Source organism: Bufo bufo, chromosome 10, assembly GCF_905171765.1.
Source record: "Bufo bufo chromosome 10, aBufBuf1.1, whole genome shotgun sequence".
In the NCBI taxonomy this organism is placed as follows: Eukaryota; Metazoa; Chordata; class Amphibia; order Anura; family Bufonidae; genus Bufo; species Bufo bufo.
The window spans coordinates 46,147,039-46,170,810 of record NC_053398.1 but is presented as its reverse complement, the minus strand read 5'-3'; the positions used below and the strand labels follow the sequence as shown (position 1 = coordinate 46,170,810).

At 43.1% G+C, this 23,772-nt stretch overlaps 1 protein-coding gene across 1 annotated transcript in view; it reads left to right on the top strand.

Annotated features, from left to right (window-relative positions):
* EPS8L2 (EPS8 like 2) overlaps positions 1 to 23,772 on the top strand; it is a 159,794-nt gene that overhangs the window by 105,417 nt on the left and 30,605 nt on the right. Inside the window, exons 5-6 of the mRNA XM_040410844.1 lie at positions 1,041 to 1,202; positions 1,355 to 1,501. Of these exons, the coding sequence (XP_040266778.1) occupies positions 1,041 to 1,202; positions 1,355 to 1,501 (309 nt within the window). The remainder of the gene's footprint in view (positions 1 to 1,040; positions 1,203 to 1,354; positions 1,502 to 23,772) is intronic.

Sequence of the window (23,772 nt, the reverse complement as noted above, 5' to 3'; positions counted from 1 at the left end):
GGTCCGCATTCGACCAAGAAAAAATGCGGATGCGGACAAAAAACACGGTCATGTGCATGAGCCCTTAAGCAGATCATATTTTAATGGAGAATTAACATTATACCTAAACATGTCCCATGTCATTGGCTGTTCCTACGTGTTCTCCAGTAGAGAGAAAGGTATTTAATAGATTGGCATTTTCCTCATCCTACTCCACCATTACACTCAGATTATTTTTAGAGGGCCACCACTATCAGTTTTAACTTGTATTATGTAATTGAAGAATATTTAAAGACAAGGACCTAGCGAGCAGCTGTATAATGCAGGAGAGGATCTCCAGAGCAAGGGATGCTTTTTGTAACAGTTCTCCATTTTGGCCGAAAGATGCACATCCTAAATACTGTAGGAGACTCCCCTCCATGATCTTAGAATTTCCTAATAGAATATATGAAAATGGGCTTTCTAAACGAGGCATCCCCTTTGAGGACATATATGTTACTGAAGCTGTTTAAGTTACTGTTTTCCTTAAGAAATGTTTGACTATGAACTTTCACATATGTCCAAATGTACTTTACCACTTAAATGTGGACCAAAATTACAATTAAAGTGGTTCCCCAGGATTTTTATATTGATGGCTTTTCCTTAGCATAGGTCATCAATATCCACTAGAGCAACACCCATATAGTGCTTTTTGGCTTATGCTAGGAGGATTTCTTGGCTATTTTAGACCTTTTGATGCAATAACCTGATGAATGAACATCAAAGGAGCAGCCTATAGTCAAATAAAGTATCATTGCTCAGTGCCACAACATCATCCATTTCTATTGACTTCCCTGGTGTGTGAAGGTCCATATCAGAGTCAGTTATACTATAGTTTACTTTTTCATTGTTACACACATTATACGGATCAATAAATTCTTATGTGCTCTCCAACCTGGAGAAAAACTACAACATTTTCTCATGTGAATGTTTCTGTTCTGCACAGATGTACTCTCAATACTATCTATCAGAAAACCTTCACAACTGATGCAAAACTCAATGTTTTTTTTCTTTTTTCCTAGCATCTGGCAACATTTTTGATGGATAATAATGATGCCCTCGGCACTGTAGAAGATTCCATAAAGCGATTATTTCAGCTGGAATCGAAGGACAAGATCTGGGCTCAGGAGATGGTTTTTCAAGTAATGAACACATCAATCAGCCTTCTAGACAGTGGAACTCAGGTATCTTGTTCTCTACATACCATCCACAAATAATATAAATATAGGCACCAGTTTCGGCAGTCTAGGAATATGAGAGAAGTCCTTGTTAGCAGAAGATGTTAACTGTTTAACAAAATATATAGGGAATGACACTGTTTTCTCTTTTATGACAGGAAGAACTGGAAAATTTTCCCCTCTCCATAGTCCAACACTGCCGTAGCATTCAAGGTCCTCATCGCTATCCTCACCTGCTTCTTATAGTATGTCAAGAGCCTGAACAAAACAAACCTGATATACATTTCTTCAACTGTGAGATGGAGGTAAGTGGAACAAATAAAGAATAATACTTTCCAGAAAATGATATGCACCATAATACACAATCTTTTTTTGCATAAGACAAATAAAAATGAATAAGTGACAAAGCAATAACAGGTGATGATTAAACCTATTGGTGTGCCTGGGATCACAATAGTGAACTAAATAATAATGTCCTTAGTGTGCAAAAATGTGATTGAAGGCGTGTGCGCCTGAAAATAATAAAAAAAAAAAAAGGGACACCTGATGGAGCCCTGCACAGTCGTGCACGCTAATACGCTTGCAATCCTTCCTATAGAGATTGAGAAAATCCGGATCAATACATATGCAGTCAACCGCATCAAACACTCCAGCCGTAATCTGTATTCAGCCTGTTAAATAGTACGCTCATGTGAACAGTCTATAATGTCGGCTTAATTTTTACCTCTACAGGGAGTGCAGAATTATTAGGCAAGTTGTATTTTTGAGGATTAATTTTATTATTGAACAACAACCATGTTCTCAATGAACCAAAAAAACTCATTAATATCAAAGCTGAATATTTTTGGAAGTAGTTTTTAGTTTGTTTTTAGTTTTAGCTATTTTAGGGGGATATCTGTGTGTGCAGGTGACTATTACTGTGCATAATTATTAGGCAACTTAACAAAAAACAAATATATACCCATTTCAATTATTTATTTTTACCAGTGAAACCAATATAACATCTCAACATTCACAAATATACATTTCTGACATTCAAAAACAAAACAAAAACAAATCAGTGACCAATATAGCCACCTTTCTTTGCAAGGACACTCAAAAGCCTGCCATCCATGGATTCTGTCAGTGTTTTGATCTGTTCACCATCAACATTGCGTGCAGCAGCAACCACAGCCTCCCAGACACTGTTCAAAGAGGTGTACTGTTTTCCCTCCTTGTAAATCTCACATTTGATGATGGACCACAGGTTCTCAATGGGGTTCAGATCAGGTGAACAAGGAGGCCATGTCATTAGATTTTCTTCTTTTATACCCTTTCTTGCCAGCCACGCTGTGGAGTACTTGGACGCGTGTGATGGAGCATTGTCCTGCATGAAAATCATGTTTTTCTTGAAGGATGCAGACTTCTTCCTGTACCACTGCTTGAAGAAGGTGTCTTCCAGAAACTGGCAGTAGGACTGGGAGTTGAGCTTGACTCCATCCTCAACCCGAAAAGGCCCCACAAGCTCATCTTTGATGATACCAGCCCAAACCAGTACTCCACCTCCACCTTGCTGGCGTCTGAGTCGGACTGGAGCTCTCTGTCCTTTACCAATCCAGCCACGGGCCGATCCATCTGGCCCATCAAGACTCACTCTCATTTCATCAGTCCATAAAACCTTAGAAAAATCAGTCTTGATGTTTCAGCTTGTGTGTCTTGTTCAGTGGTGGTCGTCTTTCAGCCTTTCTTACCTTGGCCATGTCTCTGAGTATTGCACACCTTGTGCTTTTGGGCACTCCAGTGATGTTGCAGCTCTGAAATATGGCCAAACTGGTGGCAAGTGGCATCTTGGCAGCTGCACGCTTGACTTTTCTCAGTTCATGGGCAGTTATTTTGCGCCTTGGTTTTTCCACACGCTTCTTGCGACCCTGTTGACTATTTTGAATGAAACGCTTGATTGTTCGATGATCACGCTTCAGAAGCTTTGCAATTTTAAGAGTGCTGCATCCCTCTGCAAGATATCTCACTATTTTTGACTTTTCTGAGCCTGTCAAGTCCTTCTTTTGACCCATTTTGCCAAAGGAAAGGAAGTTGCCTAATAATTATGCACACCTAATATAGGGTGTTGATGTCATTAGACCACACCCCTTCTCATTACAGAGATGCACATCACCTAATATGCTTAATTGGTAGTAGGCTTTCGAGCCTATACAGCTTGGAGTAAGACAACATGCATAAAGAGGATGATGTGGTCAAAATACTCATTTGCCTAATAATTCTGCACGCAGTGTATATAGAGGATAATCCTTCCTAAGGAGTGAGGAGTCTTACCTCCTATGATGCTATGTTCAAGGATCTTTTCCTTAGTCCGTTGTAAGAGGTAAGCTGGAGACGCCGCTCCGTCCTCACAACTTGCAGGCTCTGACAATCCAGCCCAAATCTCGCGATGCTACGAGTGGGACTTCCGTCCGGTCTCCGTACTCACTCAGATGTTTTTAGGGCAATTCAATTGTCACAAGGTTGCAGTCTTTGATAGCTACTCTTTATAGCATGGCCATGCAAAGAAGTCCTTTCAATGGAGGTTTCAGCAGAGTGTCTGATAGCCCAGACGCGTTTCGGGATGATTCCAATCCCTTCCTCAGTGGTGATATCAGGCACTCCTAACCTCCTCCTTTTAAACGTTTATAAGGTGTTCTGTAAGTCCCGGTTATGTAATCCAGGATCGGAGTGTCAATGGCTAATTTTCGCCATGATGCGGTTGTGTTGCGGTTTCCTTGCGGTTTTTTTCAGGTTGATGCGTTTTTACTTATTTCTTATTCCATTGATTGCGATCCATCTCTGTATACCGTTAAAACTCATGAAAAGTTATAGCAAATCATAAAAAATCATAAAAAATGTTAAAATGTAATAGTTGGAGCAGCATATAATCATTATAAAAAATATCAGGATCCAAATAAAATCCACAAAGACAATACTTTAGGTTCTTTCATGAAGATGAAGGGATTTTACAAATGTGGAAGATGTATAGGATGTAAACGTAACAATTTACCACGGAAAACTCTGGAGGTCCGTTCAACCCAGAATAAATATATATGGGAAATTGACGACTGTATTTCCTGTAACACATCAGGGGTTATTTATCTGATTCAATGCCCCTGCAATCGTCAATATATAGGCCGGACGAAACGACCCTTAAAAACAAGAATTAGGGAACATATTTCCAATATTAAAAAAGGGTATGACAAGCACTCATTGTCAAAACATTACAAAGATATGCATAATAGCAATCCAGGTAACCTAAAATTTGTTGGACTGGAGAAGATTAACCAACATTGGAGAGGGGGTGACTACATTCAAAAAATGTCCAGAGCAGAGTCTAGGCAGATATATGAGTTCGGATCCTTATTACCACTCGGACTGAACTCTGACATGGAGTTGTTTGGTTTTATTTAAGGTTCGGGCCCCATCCCCGATGTCGGGTCCCAAGCTTGGCCGTTTATCGGCGCTGGGACCCGCCCTCTGGTTTGGGACCCTTACCCAATCTGACCTTCTCCATGTCCATTAAGTAACTCTGCAAGTCACTTGTATTGATCTCATTGGATCCTGATATTATTTTTTATATTTTTTATAATGATTATATGCTGCTCCAACTATTACATTTTAAAAAATTTTATGATTTTTTATGATTTGCTATAACTTTTCATGAGTTTTAACGGTATACAGAGATGGATCGCAATCAATGGAATAAGAAATGAGTAAAAACGCATCAACCTGAAAAAAACCGCAAGGAAACCGCATCATGGCGAAAATTAGCCATTGACACTCCGATCCTGGATTACCTAACCGGGACTTACAGAACACCTTATAAACGTTTAAAAGGAGGAGGTTAGGAGTGCCCGATATCACCACTGAGGAAGGGATTGGAATCATCCCGAAACGCGTTTGGGCTATCAGACACTCTGCTGAAACCTCCATTGAAAGGACTTCTTTGCATGGCCATGCTATAAAGAGTAACTATCAAAGACTGCAACCTTGTGACAATTGAATTGCCCTAAAAACATCTGAGTGAGTACGGAGACCGGACGGAAGTCCCACTCGTAGCATCGCGAGATTTGGGCTGGATTGTCAGAGCCTGCAAGTTGTGAGGACGGAGCGGCGTCTCCAGCTTACCTCTTACAACGGACTAAGGAAAAGATCCTTGAACATAGCATCATAGGAGGTAAGACTCCTCACTCCTTAGGAAGGATTATCCTCTATATAGAGGTAAAAATTAAGCCGACATTATAGACTGTTCACATGAGCGTACTATTTAACAGGCTGAATACAGATTGCGGCTGGAGTGTTTGATGCGGTTGACTGCATATGTATTGATCCGGATTTTCTCAATCTCTATAGGAAGGATTGCAAGCGTATTAGCATCAGGTGTCCCTTTTTTTATTTTTTATTATTATTTTCAGGCGCACACGCCTTTAATCACATTTTTGCACACTAAGGACATTATTATTTAGTTCACTATTGTGATCCCAGGCACACCAATAGGTTTAATCATCACCTGTTATTGCTTTGTCACTTATTTGTATTATCACTTCTTTCACAAGGATACCGCTGCAGAACCATCTACGCTTTAACAATTTCTTCTATCAATAATTGTATTGCGTTATCCCAGTTAGTAGTCTATATATGGTCGACCATTTTTCTTGTAAAATTCTTTTTATTAAAGTTTTTTAAAACAAATAAAACAAAAAATGCTTTTCCATGATAGAGAAAATATCAAATATAGGAGTTCAGACTTGATTACAGTCGCATAATAAACTTATATCACCGAAGTGAACAATAATGATAAGTGAGTTGAATAGTAACATAGAAAAGTCTAACAAAAATATAAAGACAAATAACACATCAAAACAATGCAGAAACAGCCCTCAAGACTGAGAGCAATAGTAGGTACTGTTCAACCACTCATCCCATCTATAGTGATATGTATGAAGTTTGTCCTGGACCCTTGCAATAGTTTGTTCGAATGAACAAGTGTTATTCACAGCCTGCCAGACTTCTTTTATATGGGGAGTGTCCACCGATTTCCAATGTCTCGTTATGACTAGTTTTGCCGCCATAACAATATGTGCGACTATTGACCTGAAATTGTTTGGCAGATCATCGAGTCCCAACAACAACAGAGCCAGCTGGGGAGTTAGGGTAACATGTAGTTTCAATACAGTGTATATGAGAGTTTCCGTAGCCTTCCATAAGGGTTTTATAGCGTCACATTCCCATAGTGTATGCAGGAGCGTCCCTTTATTTCCACACTGTCTCCAGCATCTATCAGTGGTGTCGGGAAAAATCAAATGAAGTTTGCTTGGAGTGTGGTACCACCTAAGATATGTTTTATAAATCACTTCTTTATGGTTGGTGCTATGGAAAAATTTATGGATATTAGCAAAGGAAGCATGCCAATCTGACAGCTCTATTTTAATATGTAGATCTTGTTCCCATTTGAGTATGTGACTGTTAGTAGAGGAGTTAAGGGGATCTGTTAATTGTGTGTAAAATGTAGAGATACCTCTCTTCTTTTTAAATAAATTAGCAATTGTGACCATGTGGGGAAGTTGTACCTTTTCCTTTATCAAGCGTTTATTGATAAAGTCTCTGATGTTGAGGAATCTATAAAAGTCGTCTCTTCCAAGACCAAATTTGGCTTTAAGTTGTGAAAAAGAAGAGAGCTTCCCATCTATAAAAAAGTCCTGAAGGGACTTGACTCCCAATGTGTTCCATTCTTGGACAGGGATCATGGCTACTTGATCTTGTAGGAATTCTAACGTGCAATCAGATAGAGGCGAATGGAGTTTCCCTTTCCTCAATTTAAGGAAGGATTTCCATATTTCGTCAGAGACCTTAACTACATTAATATAAGAAGGGGGGGGGGGGGGGGGAGACCTAAAATGGGTGTCAAAAGTCTGGTTTTCAATGTGTTGAGACCACAGATATGTTTCTCAATCTGGACCCATAATTTCTCCGGATTATTCGACCACCAATGGGATAGTTGGTCCAATATGGCTGAGAAATAATAATACTTTAAATGAGGAATCCCCAGTCCACCCTTCTTCTGATGTCTGATAATGGTCTTAAAGGCCACTCTAGATTTTTTGTGATCCCATATAAATAACCTCAGTCTGGAATTCAGTTATGCGAAAAAACGAGTCAGGAATTTCAATTGGCAGGGACCTGAAGAGGTACAGAAGCCTCGGCAGAAGCAACATTTTGTATGCTGCTATTCTGCCTAGCCAGGAGATCGTATTCTTTGAGAAGTCAGCCATGTCTTTGCTCATGTCCGAGGCTAGTTTGGGGTAATTATTCTCAAACAGTTTTGAGGAGGGATGTGACACCTGTATGCCCAGGTAGGTAATTTCTGATTTCTGCCAGTCGAGTTTGAATTTTTGTTTGAGATTATGCAAAAGTGTCGGATTGATATTAAGAGGAAGAGCCTGAGATTTGTCTTGATTTATTTTATAGTAGGATAGGTTGCTGAAAGATTGAGCAGTATCAAAAAATGCTTTTAGTGAATTTTGAGGGTTGGTTAATGTTAAGATAATATCATCGGCAAATAAGGCTAGTTTATATTCTTGGTGTCCTAGTCGTACGCCTTGTATATCCGGATTTAATCTAATTGCAGTCGCTAGTGGCTCTATTGAAAGTATAAATAGTAGAGGAGAAAAAGGGCAGCCCTGTCTAGTGCCGTTTGTAATAGTGAATGTTTCTGATAGGGAGCTGTTTACATATATATTGGCGGAGGGGCTGCTGTACAGTGCTTCAATACCCGAGTGTATAGGTCCGATTATCCCAAAAGCATCCAACACTTTAAACGCATAAGCCCAATTAATGCGGTCAAATGCCTTTCCGGCGTCAATTGTTAGGAAGACTGAAGGTATTCTATATTTTTCGCAGTATTGAAGCAGAGACACAATACGTCTTGTATTATCTGGGCCCTGTCTATTTTTTAAGAAGCCCACCTGATCTTTATGGATTAAATCGGGAAGAATATTTTGAAATCTGTTAGCAATAATTTTAGCATAAATTTTTACATCTACGTTCAGAAGAGATATGGGTCTGTAATTCTTGACTTCCGACGGATCCTTGCCTGGTTTCGGGATCGTCACTATGGTCGCTCTCAACAGTCGACCATTTTTCTTATGCACCATATGGTGTTAATATTTTATTGTATTTTATCTACTATTTCTATTATTGAGTTGTAATATTTTACATTTTAACCATTAAATCTGAGTATTTGCCATAGAGTGAGTGCTCGCTTCCTTACTCTTATTTATAATTGCTACATTGAGGTGGGGTGTCCTCAATTTTTAGCTTGTAGCACCGTACCACCTACTAACAGCAGTGAGCCACTTCATCTAATTAATTAAATAAAAATGAAGATTGACAATTATTCTTCTACCTGGAGCTAGGATACTTGATCTACCAGTCATTGCATCTCAACACACCCATAGCTTTAGCCTTACACCGCGCCTATCTATAAATGGAGACAATCTTTTTCCTGGAGCTCTCATAGGTCCAAAAATTGGACTCTGTATGTGCAGAAAAAATATCTCATATTCATGTTCATACTGAGCCTACCCAGCAGTGTACATAGACCATGCTGCTCACATCAGATATTCTGTATGGCCTCTGTGCTTTGTGGCTCAAGCCCTGTCCACTCTTAAATGGAATCTGTCACCATGGTTCTGGACTATTACTTGCACATAAGGAGTCCAGATCACTATTTTTTATTTTACTACTGACCCCCGGTCACTCACTGTCAGCACTGAAAGCTGCACTAACATAATAGAGAGGACTCCAGTGTCCATGTACTACTGCAGATAATCGTCCAAGATCCTGGTGACAGATTCCATTTAAACCGATGATTATTCATTAATAGTGTTGATCGAGCACCAAAGTGCTCGGGTGCTCTGGTGCTCGAGTAGAACACCTCGGGATGCTCGGGCGCTCTACAGAGAACCCGAGCACAATGGAAGAGCATTAAACCAGGCACCCCCTGCTGTGAAGAGGGGAGGGTGTCTGGTTCATAGGAAAAGGTCAGAAATTGATGGAAACACCACTGAAATGGTTCGGGAACAGCATGGGGAGGATGTCTGGATGCATCTTGAACTCCCAGGTCGCTGCTGGGAACAATGTTGTCCGAATAGTACGCCACTGACAATAATACGCACAAAACCGAAGAAAAAATTGATTTTAGAGGAAAAATTGTTAGGAAATATTCTTTCCTGTATATTTACTTGTATATAAAGTGCAAGTGCTGCCAAAAATTACAAGGAAGAGGCACTCCAATACAACCTGTATGTCACATAACGGAGGGCCTCATTCACATTGTGGCACAATTGTTCAGGTAGTGGGACTCCTACACTCCTAAAGCCTATGCACTAAGTGAAAGGGCTGCCAAAAATTACAAGGAACCGGCACTCCAACACACTCTTTATTACACATAAAGGAGGGCATCATCATACACACCCTTGAAAAATTATAAATTGATGGCTTGCTGGTGACCCTCAAAAACATTAGGAGCAAGGGCCTGCTGATGACCATCTAAAACATTAGGGGTGAGGGTCTGCTGCTGAGCTGACCCTCTAAAACATTAGGGGCGAGGGCCTGCTGCTGATCTGACCATCTAAAACATTAGGGGTGAGGGTCTGCTGCTGAGCTGACCCTCTAAAACATTAGGGGCGAATGCCTGCTGCTGATCTGACCATCTAAAACATTAGGGGCGAGGGCTTACTGCTGATTTGACCATCTAAAACATTATGGGTGAGGGCCTGCTGGTGACCCTCTAAAACATTAGGGGTGAGGGTCTGCTGCTGAGCTGACCCGCTAAAACATTAGGAGCGAGGGCAGCCTAATAGGCATGTTGATATGATGGAGGAGGAGAAGGACGAGAAAAGGAAGATTGAACCATATACCCTTTTTTGTGGTGGAAGGGGTGCATGGGAATACAGTGTATTCAATACACCATAAAAGCCACATTTAAAGTGCCTTTATGTTCAGCCGCTTTCCTCTGATGGAGAAGAGAAGTCAGGGGCAATCCAGACCTTGTTCATTTTAATTAGAGTCAACCTGTCAGCATTTTCGGTTGACAGGTGGATGCGCTTGTCAGTTATTATGACCCCAGCAGCACTAAATACCCGCTCTGACAAAACGCTGGCGGCAGGGCAGGCCAGCACCCCCAAGGTGCAGAGCTCACATTTGTGCCACGTGTCCATCTTGGACACCCAATAGTTGTAAGGCACAGAGGGATCACTGAGGACGCTGACACGGTCTGCTACATACTCCTTCACCATCTTCCAAAACTATTCCCTCCTTGTGACACTAGGTCGCGCATCAGGGTGAGGGTGCTGGCGGGGTGTCATGAAACTGTACCAGGCCTTGGAGAGTGTTACCCTGCCTCTGTTGGAACTGCTGTGTGTTCCCCTCATCCCCCCTCCTCGGTTTCCCAAGGAACTACGTACTCAGCCGCTAGCGTAGTCAGCTAGAAATTTTTGGAGCAATTTTTCCACAAGGACCTTCTGGTATTGCACCATTTTGCTGGTCCTCTCCACCACAGGAATGATAGATAAGAAGTTCTCTTTGTAGTGGGGGTCGAGAAGGGTGAACAACCATTAATCGGTGTTGGCCAAAATGCGTATAACGCGAGGGTCACGGGAATGGCAGCATAACATAAAGTCAGCCATGTGTGGCAGAGTCCCAACAGACAAGACTTCGCTGTCCTCATCAGGAGGATGACTCTCAATCTCCTCCTCCTCTTCGGCCAATCCACGCTGAACAGATGGAATAAACCTGCTATGGGTACTACCCTCTGTAGCGGAGGCAACCGTCTCCTGCTCCTCCTCATCATCCAATTCGAGCTGAGAAGACGAACTGAGGGTGGTCTGGCTATCACCCTGTGTACTGTCTTCCCCCATTTCCACCTCTTCCACATGCAAAGTGTCAGCCTTCATTGTGAGCAGCAAGCGTTTCAGTAGACACAGAAGTGGGATGGTTGTGCTGATAATAGCGGCATCGCCGTTCACCGTCTGTGTTGATTCCTCAAAGTTGCGTAAAACCTCACAGAGGTCAGACATCCATGCCCACTCGTCGCATGTGAAGAGCAGAAGCTGACTGGAAAGGCGACGACCATGTTGCAGCTGGTTGTCCACTAATGCCCTCTGCTGCTCACAAAGCATGGCCAACATGTGGAACGTGGCGTTCCAGCACGTGCTCAGTCGGTGAGCTGGCAATTTCAATCTCTGCTGCAGCATTGCCAGGCCGGCGGCAGCTGTAGATGACTTTCGGAAATGGGCACACACGCGGCACAACTTTACCATTAGCTCAGGCAAATTGGGATAGGTTTTGAGAAATTGCTGAACCACTAAGTTGAACACGTGGGCTAGGCATGGTATCTGTGTGAGCTTGCCGAGCTACCAAGTTACGGCCATTATCAGACACAACCATGCCAGGTTGTAGGTTGAGTGGCGAGAGCCACAGCTCAGTCTGGTCCCTTATACCCCGCTACAGCTCTGCGGCGGTATGCTGTTTGCCACCTAAGCAAATTAGTTTCAGCTAGGCCTGTTGCCGCTTCCCCACTGCAGTGCTACACTGCTTCCAGCTACTGACTGATGGCTGACTGGAGCTGCAAGATGAGAATTCAGAGGTGGAGGTGGAGGAGGAGAAGGGAAGGGGTTGCAGCCACTAATGTAGGTGGTGGCGGAAATCCTGATGGAAGTAGGGCCCGCAATCCTTGGCGTCGGTAGCACCTGTGCCATCCCAGGGTAGGACTCGATCCTGGCCTCCACAATGTACACCCAGTGTGCCGTCAGGGAAATGTAGCGTCCCTGGCCAAAAGCACTTGTCCATGTGTCAGTCGTTAAGTGGACCTTCCCAATAACTGCGTTGGTCAGGGCACAGGTGATGTTACGGGACACATGCTGGTGTAAGGCGGGTACAGCACACCGGGAAAAATAGTGGCGGCTGGGGACTGAGTAACGAGGGACAGCCACCCCCATCAGCCCGAGGAAAGCCTCAGTGTCCACAAGCCTAAATGGCAAAATTTCCAGGGCCAGCAATTTGGAAAGGTGCACATTTAGTGCTATGGCCTGTGGGTGGCTGGGTATTTGTGCTTTCGTTCAAAGGCCTGGAGTATGGACATCTGTACGCTGCGCTGGGACACAGAAGTGGATGTGCTAGCTGATGGTGCTTGCGAAGGTCCAGGTGCAGGGCAGGAGGCATCCGGGCCTGCATCTTGGACAGGGGATTGGCCAGAACGTAACACAGGGGAAGAGGAGGCAGTGGTGGGACCCGCAGACACTGATTGTAGTCCCAGGCGTTCGGCCCACCTATTAGGGTGCTTTGATGCGATGTGGCGGATCATGCTGGTGATGGTGAGGTTGCTAGTGTTCACGCCCCCTGCTCATTTTGGTACGGCACAGGTTGCAAATGACAATTCTTTTATCGTCCGCACTTTCCTCAAAAAAGTTCCAGACTGCGGAACACCTACCCCTTGGCAAGGGAGAAGGGGGTGCTCCAGGGAACAGTTGCGGGCCTATTTAGTGTGGCCCGCCATCTCCCTTTTGCCACCCCACTGCCTCTTCCAGCCTGCTGCGGTGCTGCGGATCCCTCCTCCTCTGTATTGATGTCCTTGCTCGGCTTGCCACCTTCCCAGGTTGGATCAGTGATTTCATCGTCCACCAGCTCCTCTTACACTTCCTCACTCTGATCATCCTCCTGACTTGTTGACCTAACAAGAACCTCACTTATTGGCAACTGTGTCTCATCATCATCATCCACCTCGTGAAACACTAATTGCCGTTCCCCACCATCATCTTTTTCTGACTGTGGATGCTCAAGAGTTTGGGAATCAGTGCACAAGATCTCTTCATGTCCCTCTTCAAGCGGGCTTGGCGAGAGGGCCAAATCAAGGAAATGGCGATGAAAAGAGCTCCTCGGAATATCCGAGTGTGGGATCACTTGTTTGCCAAGACTCTCCATGGTGGGAGGAAGGAGGATCAGGGTGAGGATTCTGTTGACCAGACTGTTGGCTACTGAGACTGGACTTTGTGGAAGACAGAGTGGTGCTTAACCGACAGGAAGCATTATCTGCTGCAATCTAACCAACCACCTGGTCGCACTGGTGTGACTTCGAGAGTGGTGTTCTGCGCCGCCCTGCAAACTGGGACATGAAGCTAGGTATCCTGGATGAGTGTGTTTCTTGTGCTCTGGCAGCAGGCACAGTTTCACCGTGCCCAGAGCCATGGCCTCTGCGTGCACCATCAGCAGCACGGCCACTTCCCCGTCCCTTACTGCTCGCGTTGAGCATATTAAATGATATATATGCTTGCAAGTATGTCACACGTACAGAAGCGCAGGTTTTGTAAGTGTATGCGCAAATAAATTACACTGAATGTCACAGATATTTAGGATGTGCAAACGTTACACAGGAGATGTAGCGCAGGTAATGTCGCTGTCACCAGCGGCGAAAAAAATTACACAGAATGTCACAGATATTTAGGATGCGCAAACGTTATACAGGAGATGTGGCGCAGGTGATGTCGCTGTCACCGGCGGCTATGAAAAAATTGCACTGAATGTCACAGATATTTAGGATGCGCAAACGTTATACAGGAGATGTAGCGCAGGTAATGTCGCTGTCAGCAGCGGCCAAACAATTGCACTGAATGTGACAGATATTTAGGATGCGCAAATGTAACACAACAGATGTAGCAAAGGTTGTATCACTGTCACGCAATTTAGCGCAGGTTGCCTGTCCCTTTTTCTGCAGCTCGCCCTGACTAAGACTGAGCCGAAGCATGTGTCTTCGGGTGCTATATAGAAGCCAATGACGCGTTCCGGCCAGCCAATCACTGTAATGCCAGTAACCAATATGGCTACGGCATTACAGTGAGTGCCAGTACTTCCCTGCATGTTTATTGGCTGCGTAGCAGCCAACAAATGTGCGGGGAGGAGACTCGAGCATCGCGATGCTCGCCCAACACTATTCATTAATAGTTCATAGTGAATGGGCTAGCTGCAGTCTCAATAAAATAACAAATCATTAAAGGGAATGTGTCATCAGAAAATGAGCTATTGTTTAAATCAAGTTTTTGTTTTAAACATATATTTTTTAAATTGTAAAGAATTCTTAAATAATTTTAGTGATGTTATTTAATTATGTCACTGTCTAGATTTAAAAAAAAAAAAAATCCTAAAATCCTTGCAGTTTTCGCACTGGCCACTAAGCGTAATAATAGGCGGCCCTTCTTGGTCTGTGCAGATCACTCATCAGTAATTATCTGCTTGTCATTATAGGCAGGATTACAATGACATAATTATTGTGTGTGTGTCGATAGCACAGGATGCACCATTCACAGTAGGTGATATCACATCTTATCTACTCCCTCCTGACTGCACCGGACACAGAACATTCCTAGAAAACTCTCCCATGGGGTCAGCTCTTGTCCCCTGTGTCTATGGCCCATGGTGGCTGCTGTAAAGCATATCTCTAAATGCTGTTAACAACAACTCAAGCGAGATGGTTGCCCCCATAATCATATTCAGGAAATAGAATAATAAATCTACAACCATAAATGAAAAGTAGATTAGAACAAAAAGGTAATTTGTCAATGTCTGGTATAGGTAGAAAAGTACAGGTGACACATACTCTTTCAATGGCTTCCCCTTTATGTCCGTCCACACTTTTGTACTTTTTCCATCAAGGTTTCTGTTGCTCTTTGACAGCCATATTAGCATATTTGCCAATAGTTTCCTAATTTTCTGAGACAGTTCCTGCAAACTCTAGCTGCCACAGGTGGAATATAGATTAGTTATATAGAGAAAGGCAGGAACACCCACTGCTGGTATTGTAGATGACAACAAGTTTTTTTTTTTTATAGATATAGATTGACCTAGTTTTGTGGCAGTCAAATGTCCTTTAATGTTCAATCAAGGATCCAAAAAAAGGTTATATTGTAGTAATATCCATTTTAAGATGTGCACTCCGTTTATCAGAATATTGGCACAATATGTTTCATATAGAAACACCTCCAATTTGTGTCAATATAAATGCACATAAAAGATACTAGGAAAAAGCAATCAATTGAGGTAGTTTGTATTTATAGATGTAATTATAGATGTAGGCACTTTGGTATCATTCCAAAGTTGCAGTTCCCATCAATAGCACACTTTACCTCCTTCTATATATTCATATTTCAGGTAAGTATCTTTTGTTAGATAGATATCTTTTGCCTCGTATGAGGCTCTTATCCCCCCTTTTGATCTCTCTCAGTTGTGGAGCAGACGCCAAGGAAGCCGTGCGCTGGAATGAATGCTGTGAATCCACACGCTATGGAGAGTAGTCACATGATCCAGTCATGTGATACTGTCACATGATCATAGAAAAAGTGAGGTGATCGGAGTTCTTAGCCCGTTGCTTATTTCTCCATACACAGAGATGGGGCAAACAGTAGGATAGTGCTGTATCAATTGAGGTACCTCCAGATTTTTCTGCTTTCGGTCCGGACCAAATATAGTCTTTAGATTATTGACACACGACCACGCCAGACGCGTTTTGGAGCACCTTGCTCCTTCATCAGTGGCTTGTGGTCTGTGTCAAATTCAACTCCCTTTTATAGCGCTCAACATAAATCACTCTAGAGACATCAGGAAAAGGATGTCCTCGATATAACGCCGCCAGAGCACCAGATCCACCCCCAGCAATGGGCCTATGTTATGGTGTTCCCACTGAGCCAAAAAAAGATTGGCGGTGTTATATCGATGACATCCTTTTCATCTGGAAATCGGTAGAGGACAAATTAAATACTTTTTTATCAGACATTAATATCAGCACAAAGAATTTAAATTTCACTCCCAAAATTAGTAAAATACAGATTCAATTCTTGGATCTATTAATCACGGTGCAAACAAACAGTTTGGTATGTAGTACTTTCCAAAAAGTAGTAGCTAGAAACAGTTTCATTTTATATTCCAGCTGCTATCTTCCAAGATGGCTTATGAACATTCCAGTGAGCCAATTTCAACGTCTTAAAGGGAACCTTTCACCTCTACTATGCTACCCTCACTGAGCGTTTCTAAATGTTCATTGTGTTACCCTAAACATATAAATTACACTTTTAATTTCATTTGCAGACGAATTCAATAAGTATTATGCATTTTTGTACTTCCCGCCTTTTATGTAAATTAACATAAGAGTCATATCTTGTGTGACCAGAGAAGAGTCATATTTTCAAGCTCTGACTCTCTCAGGTTAATTTGCATATGGAGAATACCTTCAAAGAATAAGCCAAAAAGATGGCGAGGGATTTAGAAATCAAAGAATATCCATCTGAATTAATACAAACATCCTTAGACAAAGTTAGGAAAATGAATAGGATTGACTTTTTCAAACAAAAGGAAGAAATGATAGGGGAAACATAATGATATAATAAGGATGGTTCTTCCATATAATGCCCAGTATAAGAAGGTTGAAAAAATAGTGAAGAACCATTGGCAATATCTATTGAAAGATAAAATAATAGGTCCCCTTCTCCTTTTAACACCTAGAATTACTTATACTAAAGTTCCCTCCTTAACCTTAAAAATTGCCCCCACAACCAAGAATGTGGAAAAATCCAAGAACCTAACACATTGGATGGGTCCTAAAGGCTTCTAAAAATGTAGAAGCTGTAACAATTGCAAGATTACAAATTATAATAATAAAAAACTGAATGGGTAGAATCAACCCAGAATGACTTTAAATTGGAAATCAAAGAATTTCTTACATGCATTACTACGAATGTTATATATATTAAAATGTACATGTAACAAACAGTATATAGGAAGGACAAAACACTTTAAAAAAGATTCTCTGAGCATATTGCAAATATACGCAAAGCATATGAAAAACATACAGTTTTTAAACACTTTAGATATTTTCATAATAAGGATCCTAGTACTCTTGCTGCTCTAGAGGTAATTAAACCACATTGGAGAGGAGGCAACCACATCTCCAACATGTCCCGGGCCGAATCAAGGATGATCTTTAAGTTTAATACATTAATTCCAGGTGGATTGAATGCGGACTTGGAGGTATTTGGTTTTCTGTGATACTGGGGCCTGGGGACGACGGGACATTGGGGTCCAGCTGTTTTGTTTTCCAGCACCCCGATCTCCTCTTCTCCCTAGGTCCCTCTATCCATCTATGAAATCCTTACAATTCCTCTTTATTATCTCCTTTAAGTTTTCAACTATTTCTCTTTAATATATACCGTATTCTTTGCCCCATAAGACGCACTTTTTCCCCCCCAAAAGTGAATGCTGCCATTTTACATCGCAGTCTGCGATGTATCAGCTGGAGGGGGAGGGAGGAGGGGCTGGTGGCATGCAAATGCGGTGGGGCCGGTGTGGTCACTGTACTCCGGCCCCGCTGCTCACTCACTTCCTTAATGCCTAAACCTTTTATAATAATAACTTTAATTGAAGTTCTGATCCCCAGCCCCATCTGTACTACCTACTAAATGTCCTGTAGCAGGCAGAACAGGACGGGCGGCCGGCCGTAACTCACTGATGTCATGTGCCTGCGCCGCCTACTTCATTCATAAAGTTGGCGGCGCAGGCACGTGACATCAGTGAGTTACGGCCGGCCGCCCGCCCTGCTCTGCCTGCTACAGGACATTTAGTAAGTAGTACAGATGGGGCTGGGGATCGGAACTTCAATTAAAGTTATTATCATAAAAGGTTTAGGCAATAAAGCAGTGAGTGAGCGGCGGGGCCGGAGTACAGTGACCGCACCGGCCCCGTCGCATTTGCATGCCACCGGCCCCTCCCACATCTGTGGATGCCACTATTATGGGGTGGGGGATATGTGGATGGCACTGTTATGGAGTGGGGGATCTGTGGGTGACACATATATAACAGTGCCATCCACAGATCACCCCCCATAACAGTGCCATCCACAGATTCCCCTCCATAACAGTGCCATCCACAGATCACCACCCCATAACAGTGCCATCCACAAATCACCCCCCCATAACAGTGCCATCCACAGATCCCCCCCTCAGATCCCCCCATAACAGTGCCATCCACAGATCCCCCCATAACAGTGCCATCCACAGATCCCCCCATAACAGTGCCACCCACAGATCCCCCATAACAGTGCCACCCACAGGTCTCCCCATAACAGTGCCATTCACAGATCCCCCATAGTAGTGTCATGCACAGACCACCATTAGTTCAAAACCCACCAAAAGCACACCTTTTGGTTAAAAAATATTTTTTTTCTTATTTTCCTTCTCAAAAACCTAGGTCTGTCTTATGGGCAGTTGCGTCTTATAGGGCGAAAAATACAATAAGTTTTTATCAGTTTTTTATCATTTTTAACATCAAGTTTATTTGATTCATTTGTTGAAATATATGGAGTAATAAACATATAAATAAAAACGCACCGTGCTATATTGATGGGATGAAGATTTATTTGATAATCAAGTGTATAGATAAGATGTCTGTTTTATTTAATATGAACTAAACGCTCAAAAAAACTCATTGAATATGAACAAGGTGATCTATATATCATATGTGAAGATATGATCCATCCCGGGTGTTATATCTAGCTCTGAGGATCCTGACTCCATGTCTTAGGTGTGATTTATGTTGAGCCCTATAAAAGGGAGTTGAATTTGACACAGACCACAATCCACTGATGAAGGAGCAAGGTGCTCCGAAACGCGTCTGGCGTGGTCCTGTGTCAATAATCTAAAGGCTATATTTGGTCCGGACCTAAAGAAGAAAAATCTGGAGGTACCTCAATTGATTGCTTTTTCCTAGTAGTATCTTTTATGTGCATTTATATTGACACAAATTGAAGGTGACTCTATATGAAACATATTGTGCCAATATTCGGATAAACGGAGTGCACATCTTAAAGTGGATATTACTACAATATAACCTTTTTTTGGACCCTTGATTGAACATTAAAGGACATTTGACTGCCACAAAACTAGGTCAATCTATATCTATATACATTTGTAGTTATCTAGAATAATGTATAGTGTCCAGCTATAACGCCACCATTTGGATTAGCAGTCTGATATTAATAAGTGTGCTTTTTTTTATTACTTAGGGGGGATTTCCTTAACCATGTTTTTATGATACTCTTATTTTTATGTTATGTTTTTAACCTACATGTACCCGGCTTGTTTTTAACATATGTACCCAGCAATTTAGGAGGAATGAGTGAGTAGTGTATTTTAATAAAAAACTTGTTGTCATCTACAATATCAGCAGTGGGTGTTCCTGCTTTTCTCTATATAACCTTTTTTTCTCTTTATTGGGCTCTGGGTAGTCCAAATAGGCAGTGAACCCCCTGATATCCTATTGCTCTCTGGTTGAGCTCCCTTCGTCTTTACATTTACAGGAATATAGATAGGGCTAATGTGAACCACGCCCATAATTGGGCAACCCAACACAGCTTTGGGCCTTACCTGAGACGGGGCCTATTTGTCCAGCATGTATTAATAGCTCCCTGGGACCCTCATCTATGTTTAAAACTGGGGTACTCCCACATTTAATCAGATGAAGGCCACACCCAGTAAGAAAATGAATGAATGAAGATATAGCTGTGCATTTGCACGTTCATTTCTATTGGATTAACCCCTGTCCTGTGGATATGCCATAATTGTCTGTGTTTACATGATAAAATACTGGCAGCCACCACTAGGCGGAGCTTATTGCATACTGCTTATATATCCAATTTAATATTAAAACAGTCTGCAGTGATCTCCCCCTAGTGGTGGTTGCAAGCTGACAGAAATTTATCTGCTAAGGCTATGTTTATGGAGTGGATCTAGGACCAATTTAGATCAGACCCCAAAGATGATGTTCAACATCCAAATGTCTATTGTTAAAGGGGACGTCCGAGATATTAAGAAAAAGTCAGCCAAGGCAGCATTTGTCATAAAATAAAATCACATATACTCATCCAACCGTACTGCTGCTCCTATCCTCCCCACCAGTGCAGCCATGAAATCATCTTCATGTATGCCCCGAACACCACTACAGCCAATCACTGGCATAATTCAGTTTTACATGTATTTCCTAAACAATAGACAGTTGTTTAATACACATGCAGATAAAATACTGTAGGTAGCCCTATAGGTAAGTCTTTCTCACAAGCTGCAATTACAGTATGTCAATTAATGCTCAGATGTATAAAAATAGAGAAGTGCAAAGTGACTTTAGAAATACCATATTTCACTTTTCACATAGTACCGTATATAATTATAGCAGTTATATGGCTTCATTCCATATTTAGCAAGCAATAAAAGCATATTTTTCTACTACTAGAGAAAGGCTGTTGGATGTGCGCTGTAATCATTATATCATAGGCTGAAGATGACAGTGTTATGTAGGCTTTTTGGTTCCACACCCTTACATTTATTCTGAGCACGTAATTACTGAATATTTGTAAGGGCTTTCTGTATAGGCAGTCTTCTTAACGTCTCCCATTGTAAATACAGTATGCAATTTATAGCAAAGACAAAAGTGATCATCTCACCTGAATACTGCGGATGAACACGGGGCTGACCCCCAGGAGCAGATATCCAAAAAGCATCGTAGTTCAGCACTCGATAAAACTGCAACTTTATTGACGTTGAGGACAGAATTGACCTTTAAAGGGTTTATCCAGGAATTGCTATTAATAACCTATCATCTGGATAGGTGGTCATCAATATCAGATGTAGGCTGGGGCTTGACTCCTGAGACCCCCATTTTTAGCTGTAAGAAAAGGCCGCTGCTCCATGAGCGCCGTGGCATCTTCCTAGGCCATGTGATATCACTGAGTACATCGGTCGCATGGCCAAGTTGCAGCTTATCCCCATTCAAGTCAAAGGGCCTGAGCTGCAATACCAAGCACAGCCACTATACAATGTACGGCACTGTAAAGAGGGAATATTCATCACTAATATTTATGCAAATATCTATGATTAATATTCATAAATGGGAAGAACCGTCTATTGATAATTCCGCCTATTTATGCCTTTATATAACACACAATACCTTCGCTATGCTTTACACTAATCACTACGCTAATCACTAACTGCATGCGCCTTACTAGACTAACTATCGCCAATAACTACACGCCACACAGATAGTCATAAGTAACAGTATTTATTACTAACAATACACTACGCATGCAATACTAACAATACAGCACTACAAATCCTAAACTACACTACACATTCCCAATTCCACCCATCAACTAACTATACAGTTCACACATACAAGTATATTAACAATATCCCACCCGTCTATACTCACTGTCCCTACAGGGTTCGCAAGAGGGTTAATTACACAATATTGTTTGCAGAGCAGAGGCATGCTCTACAGAGACACCCACGGCAGGGAACCAGGTTAACCACCAGGGGTTAATCAGGGCCACCAGGGTAAAGGGGTTAATGAGGGCCAGGGTAGGGGTAACCCAGGGGAATGCAGGGGTTTAACCAAGGCAGGGAATACTGGGGTTAACCAAGGTCGACAAGGGGTGTACAGGGTAGGGAACCAGGGGATGCAGGGGTTACCAGCACACAGGGATTAAATAGGGACCAGGGGGGTATATCAGGGGTGTCATAGGGGTTACCAGGGGTAATGGGGTTGTCAGGGGTAGGTGGTACAGGGATCGTTGGTGGGATAGGGGAATAGGGGTTAATAGGGGGTGATACTTATGCTCGCGTCCGGGGGGGGTCGCTCCTGAGCGCCGATTGCGCTCTTCTTCAGAGGGGCCGGTCGGGGTCCTTCAGGAGGGGGGGGGGATCCGGACACTGCCTGAGCGCAGGGTGCGCTCTCCTCTCCAGGTATCGTTGGTGGGATCAGTGGGGGTAGGTGCGGCTGGGTCCGGTCGTGGCCTTGAGCCGGAGTGGGGGCCGCGTCCTAAGCGCCGATGCGCTTCTCCAGGTGGGGGCCCTCTCCTAACTCCCAGAGTGCCGAGGCCGCCGGATATTTATCCCCCGGCGGCCCGCACTCCCGCGCCACCAGGGGGCGCGCGCACTACAGTGCAGGACACGTGGGCCGGCGCGGTGAGATGACGTCACCGCGCCTGCCCGCGTGTCCCTGCACGCGCGCCGCGTGCACTTGCTGACAGGCGGGAGATCCTTTGATCTCCCGCCTGTAGCTCTCAGCATTCCGGACATCGCAATGGTAATTGCGATGCCAGAATGCACATAACAGAGGGAGCGGAGGTATCTCCTCTCTCTCTATTATGCTTAATTATCTCCAGCAGGACTGCAGATAATTAGAACAAAAGGATTCAAATTCTATTGAATTTGAATCCTTTTGAGTTCACCAGAATGACCGGACCTTGTCCGGTCATCCTGGCGCCTTCACCCAGATTACATCAATGTAAATGCTTGGGGCACATTTACATTGATGCATCTGTGTCCATGTAAGGGGGGGGGGGGTTATATGGTATGGGGATATGACAAGGGGGCATAATATGATGCCTATATATCTATTAAGGGGGCACATACATATATATATATATCAGGGGGCACAAGCCCCTACAATATAAGAGGGCACAAGCCCCTACAATATAAGAGGGCACAAGCCCCTACATTATCAGGGGGCACAAGCCCCTACATTATCAGGGGGCACGGCTCCCAGGGAACACATATTTCCCACAGGGGCCAACATGAGCCCCTGGGGATCACCATGGGCAGACGTGCGCAGATGCTGGGCACATCTGCGCACATCGTCCCATGATGCTGTGGTTGATGTATGCACATATATACCATACATGCCCGCACGTGTTTGCAGGCATGCATGGATATATGCATACGTCTCAACCGTTCCTCAACAGGCACTGTGCTTGAAAACTTGCCAGCTGCGCTCAGCAGAGCTCCGGCAAGTGTGGTGGCTCCCTGAAATGGCTCATTGGCGGGGGTGCCAGGACTCGGACCCCCGCCAATATTATAATGATTTAATGCTTGCTAGGGCTGACTCTGCTGATTTGTAGCTTACTTTTCTTCCACCAATCCATTTTTGCATTGAGGAGAAATATCTAGTTTTAGAAATATGCAAATTAGGACTTATGGGCACTGAGGGTGGGCTCTAGCACCCTGGGTCTTCTGCTTCCCAGGATACTCCCCTATCCACTTCATTGGAGAAGGTGTCTAGGTGGAGGCGGTAGTGTCTGGGGAAGCAAAGCGGAAGAGCTAAGGTGCACTGAGTGGCTAGGGTCCACTCTCAGTGCACTTAAGGCCTAATTTGCATATTAAATATTATATTATATCTCCTAAATGCACAAAGGATTGGGGGAAGGGACGCATGTTATTAAAAAGCAGGGTCAACCCTACTAGGCATTATAGCTGGATCAAGAGGTCTAAAACTAAAATGATGATGATGGTGCACACGACCAAATTCCACATCATTACCCTCCACGTTTTTCTTCTTTTTTTTTTAAACATAAACCCCACCCTAAATCATGTTCTAAATTTGTTCTGAAACCAAGAAACCCATAATCCTTTTCATCATTATTGATGATGTTTAACTTAAAGGGGTTTATTATCAATAGCTCTCA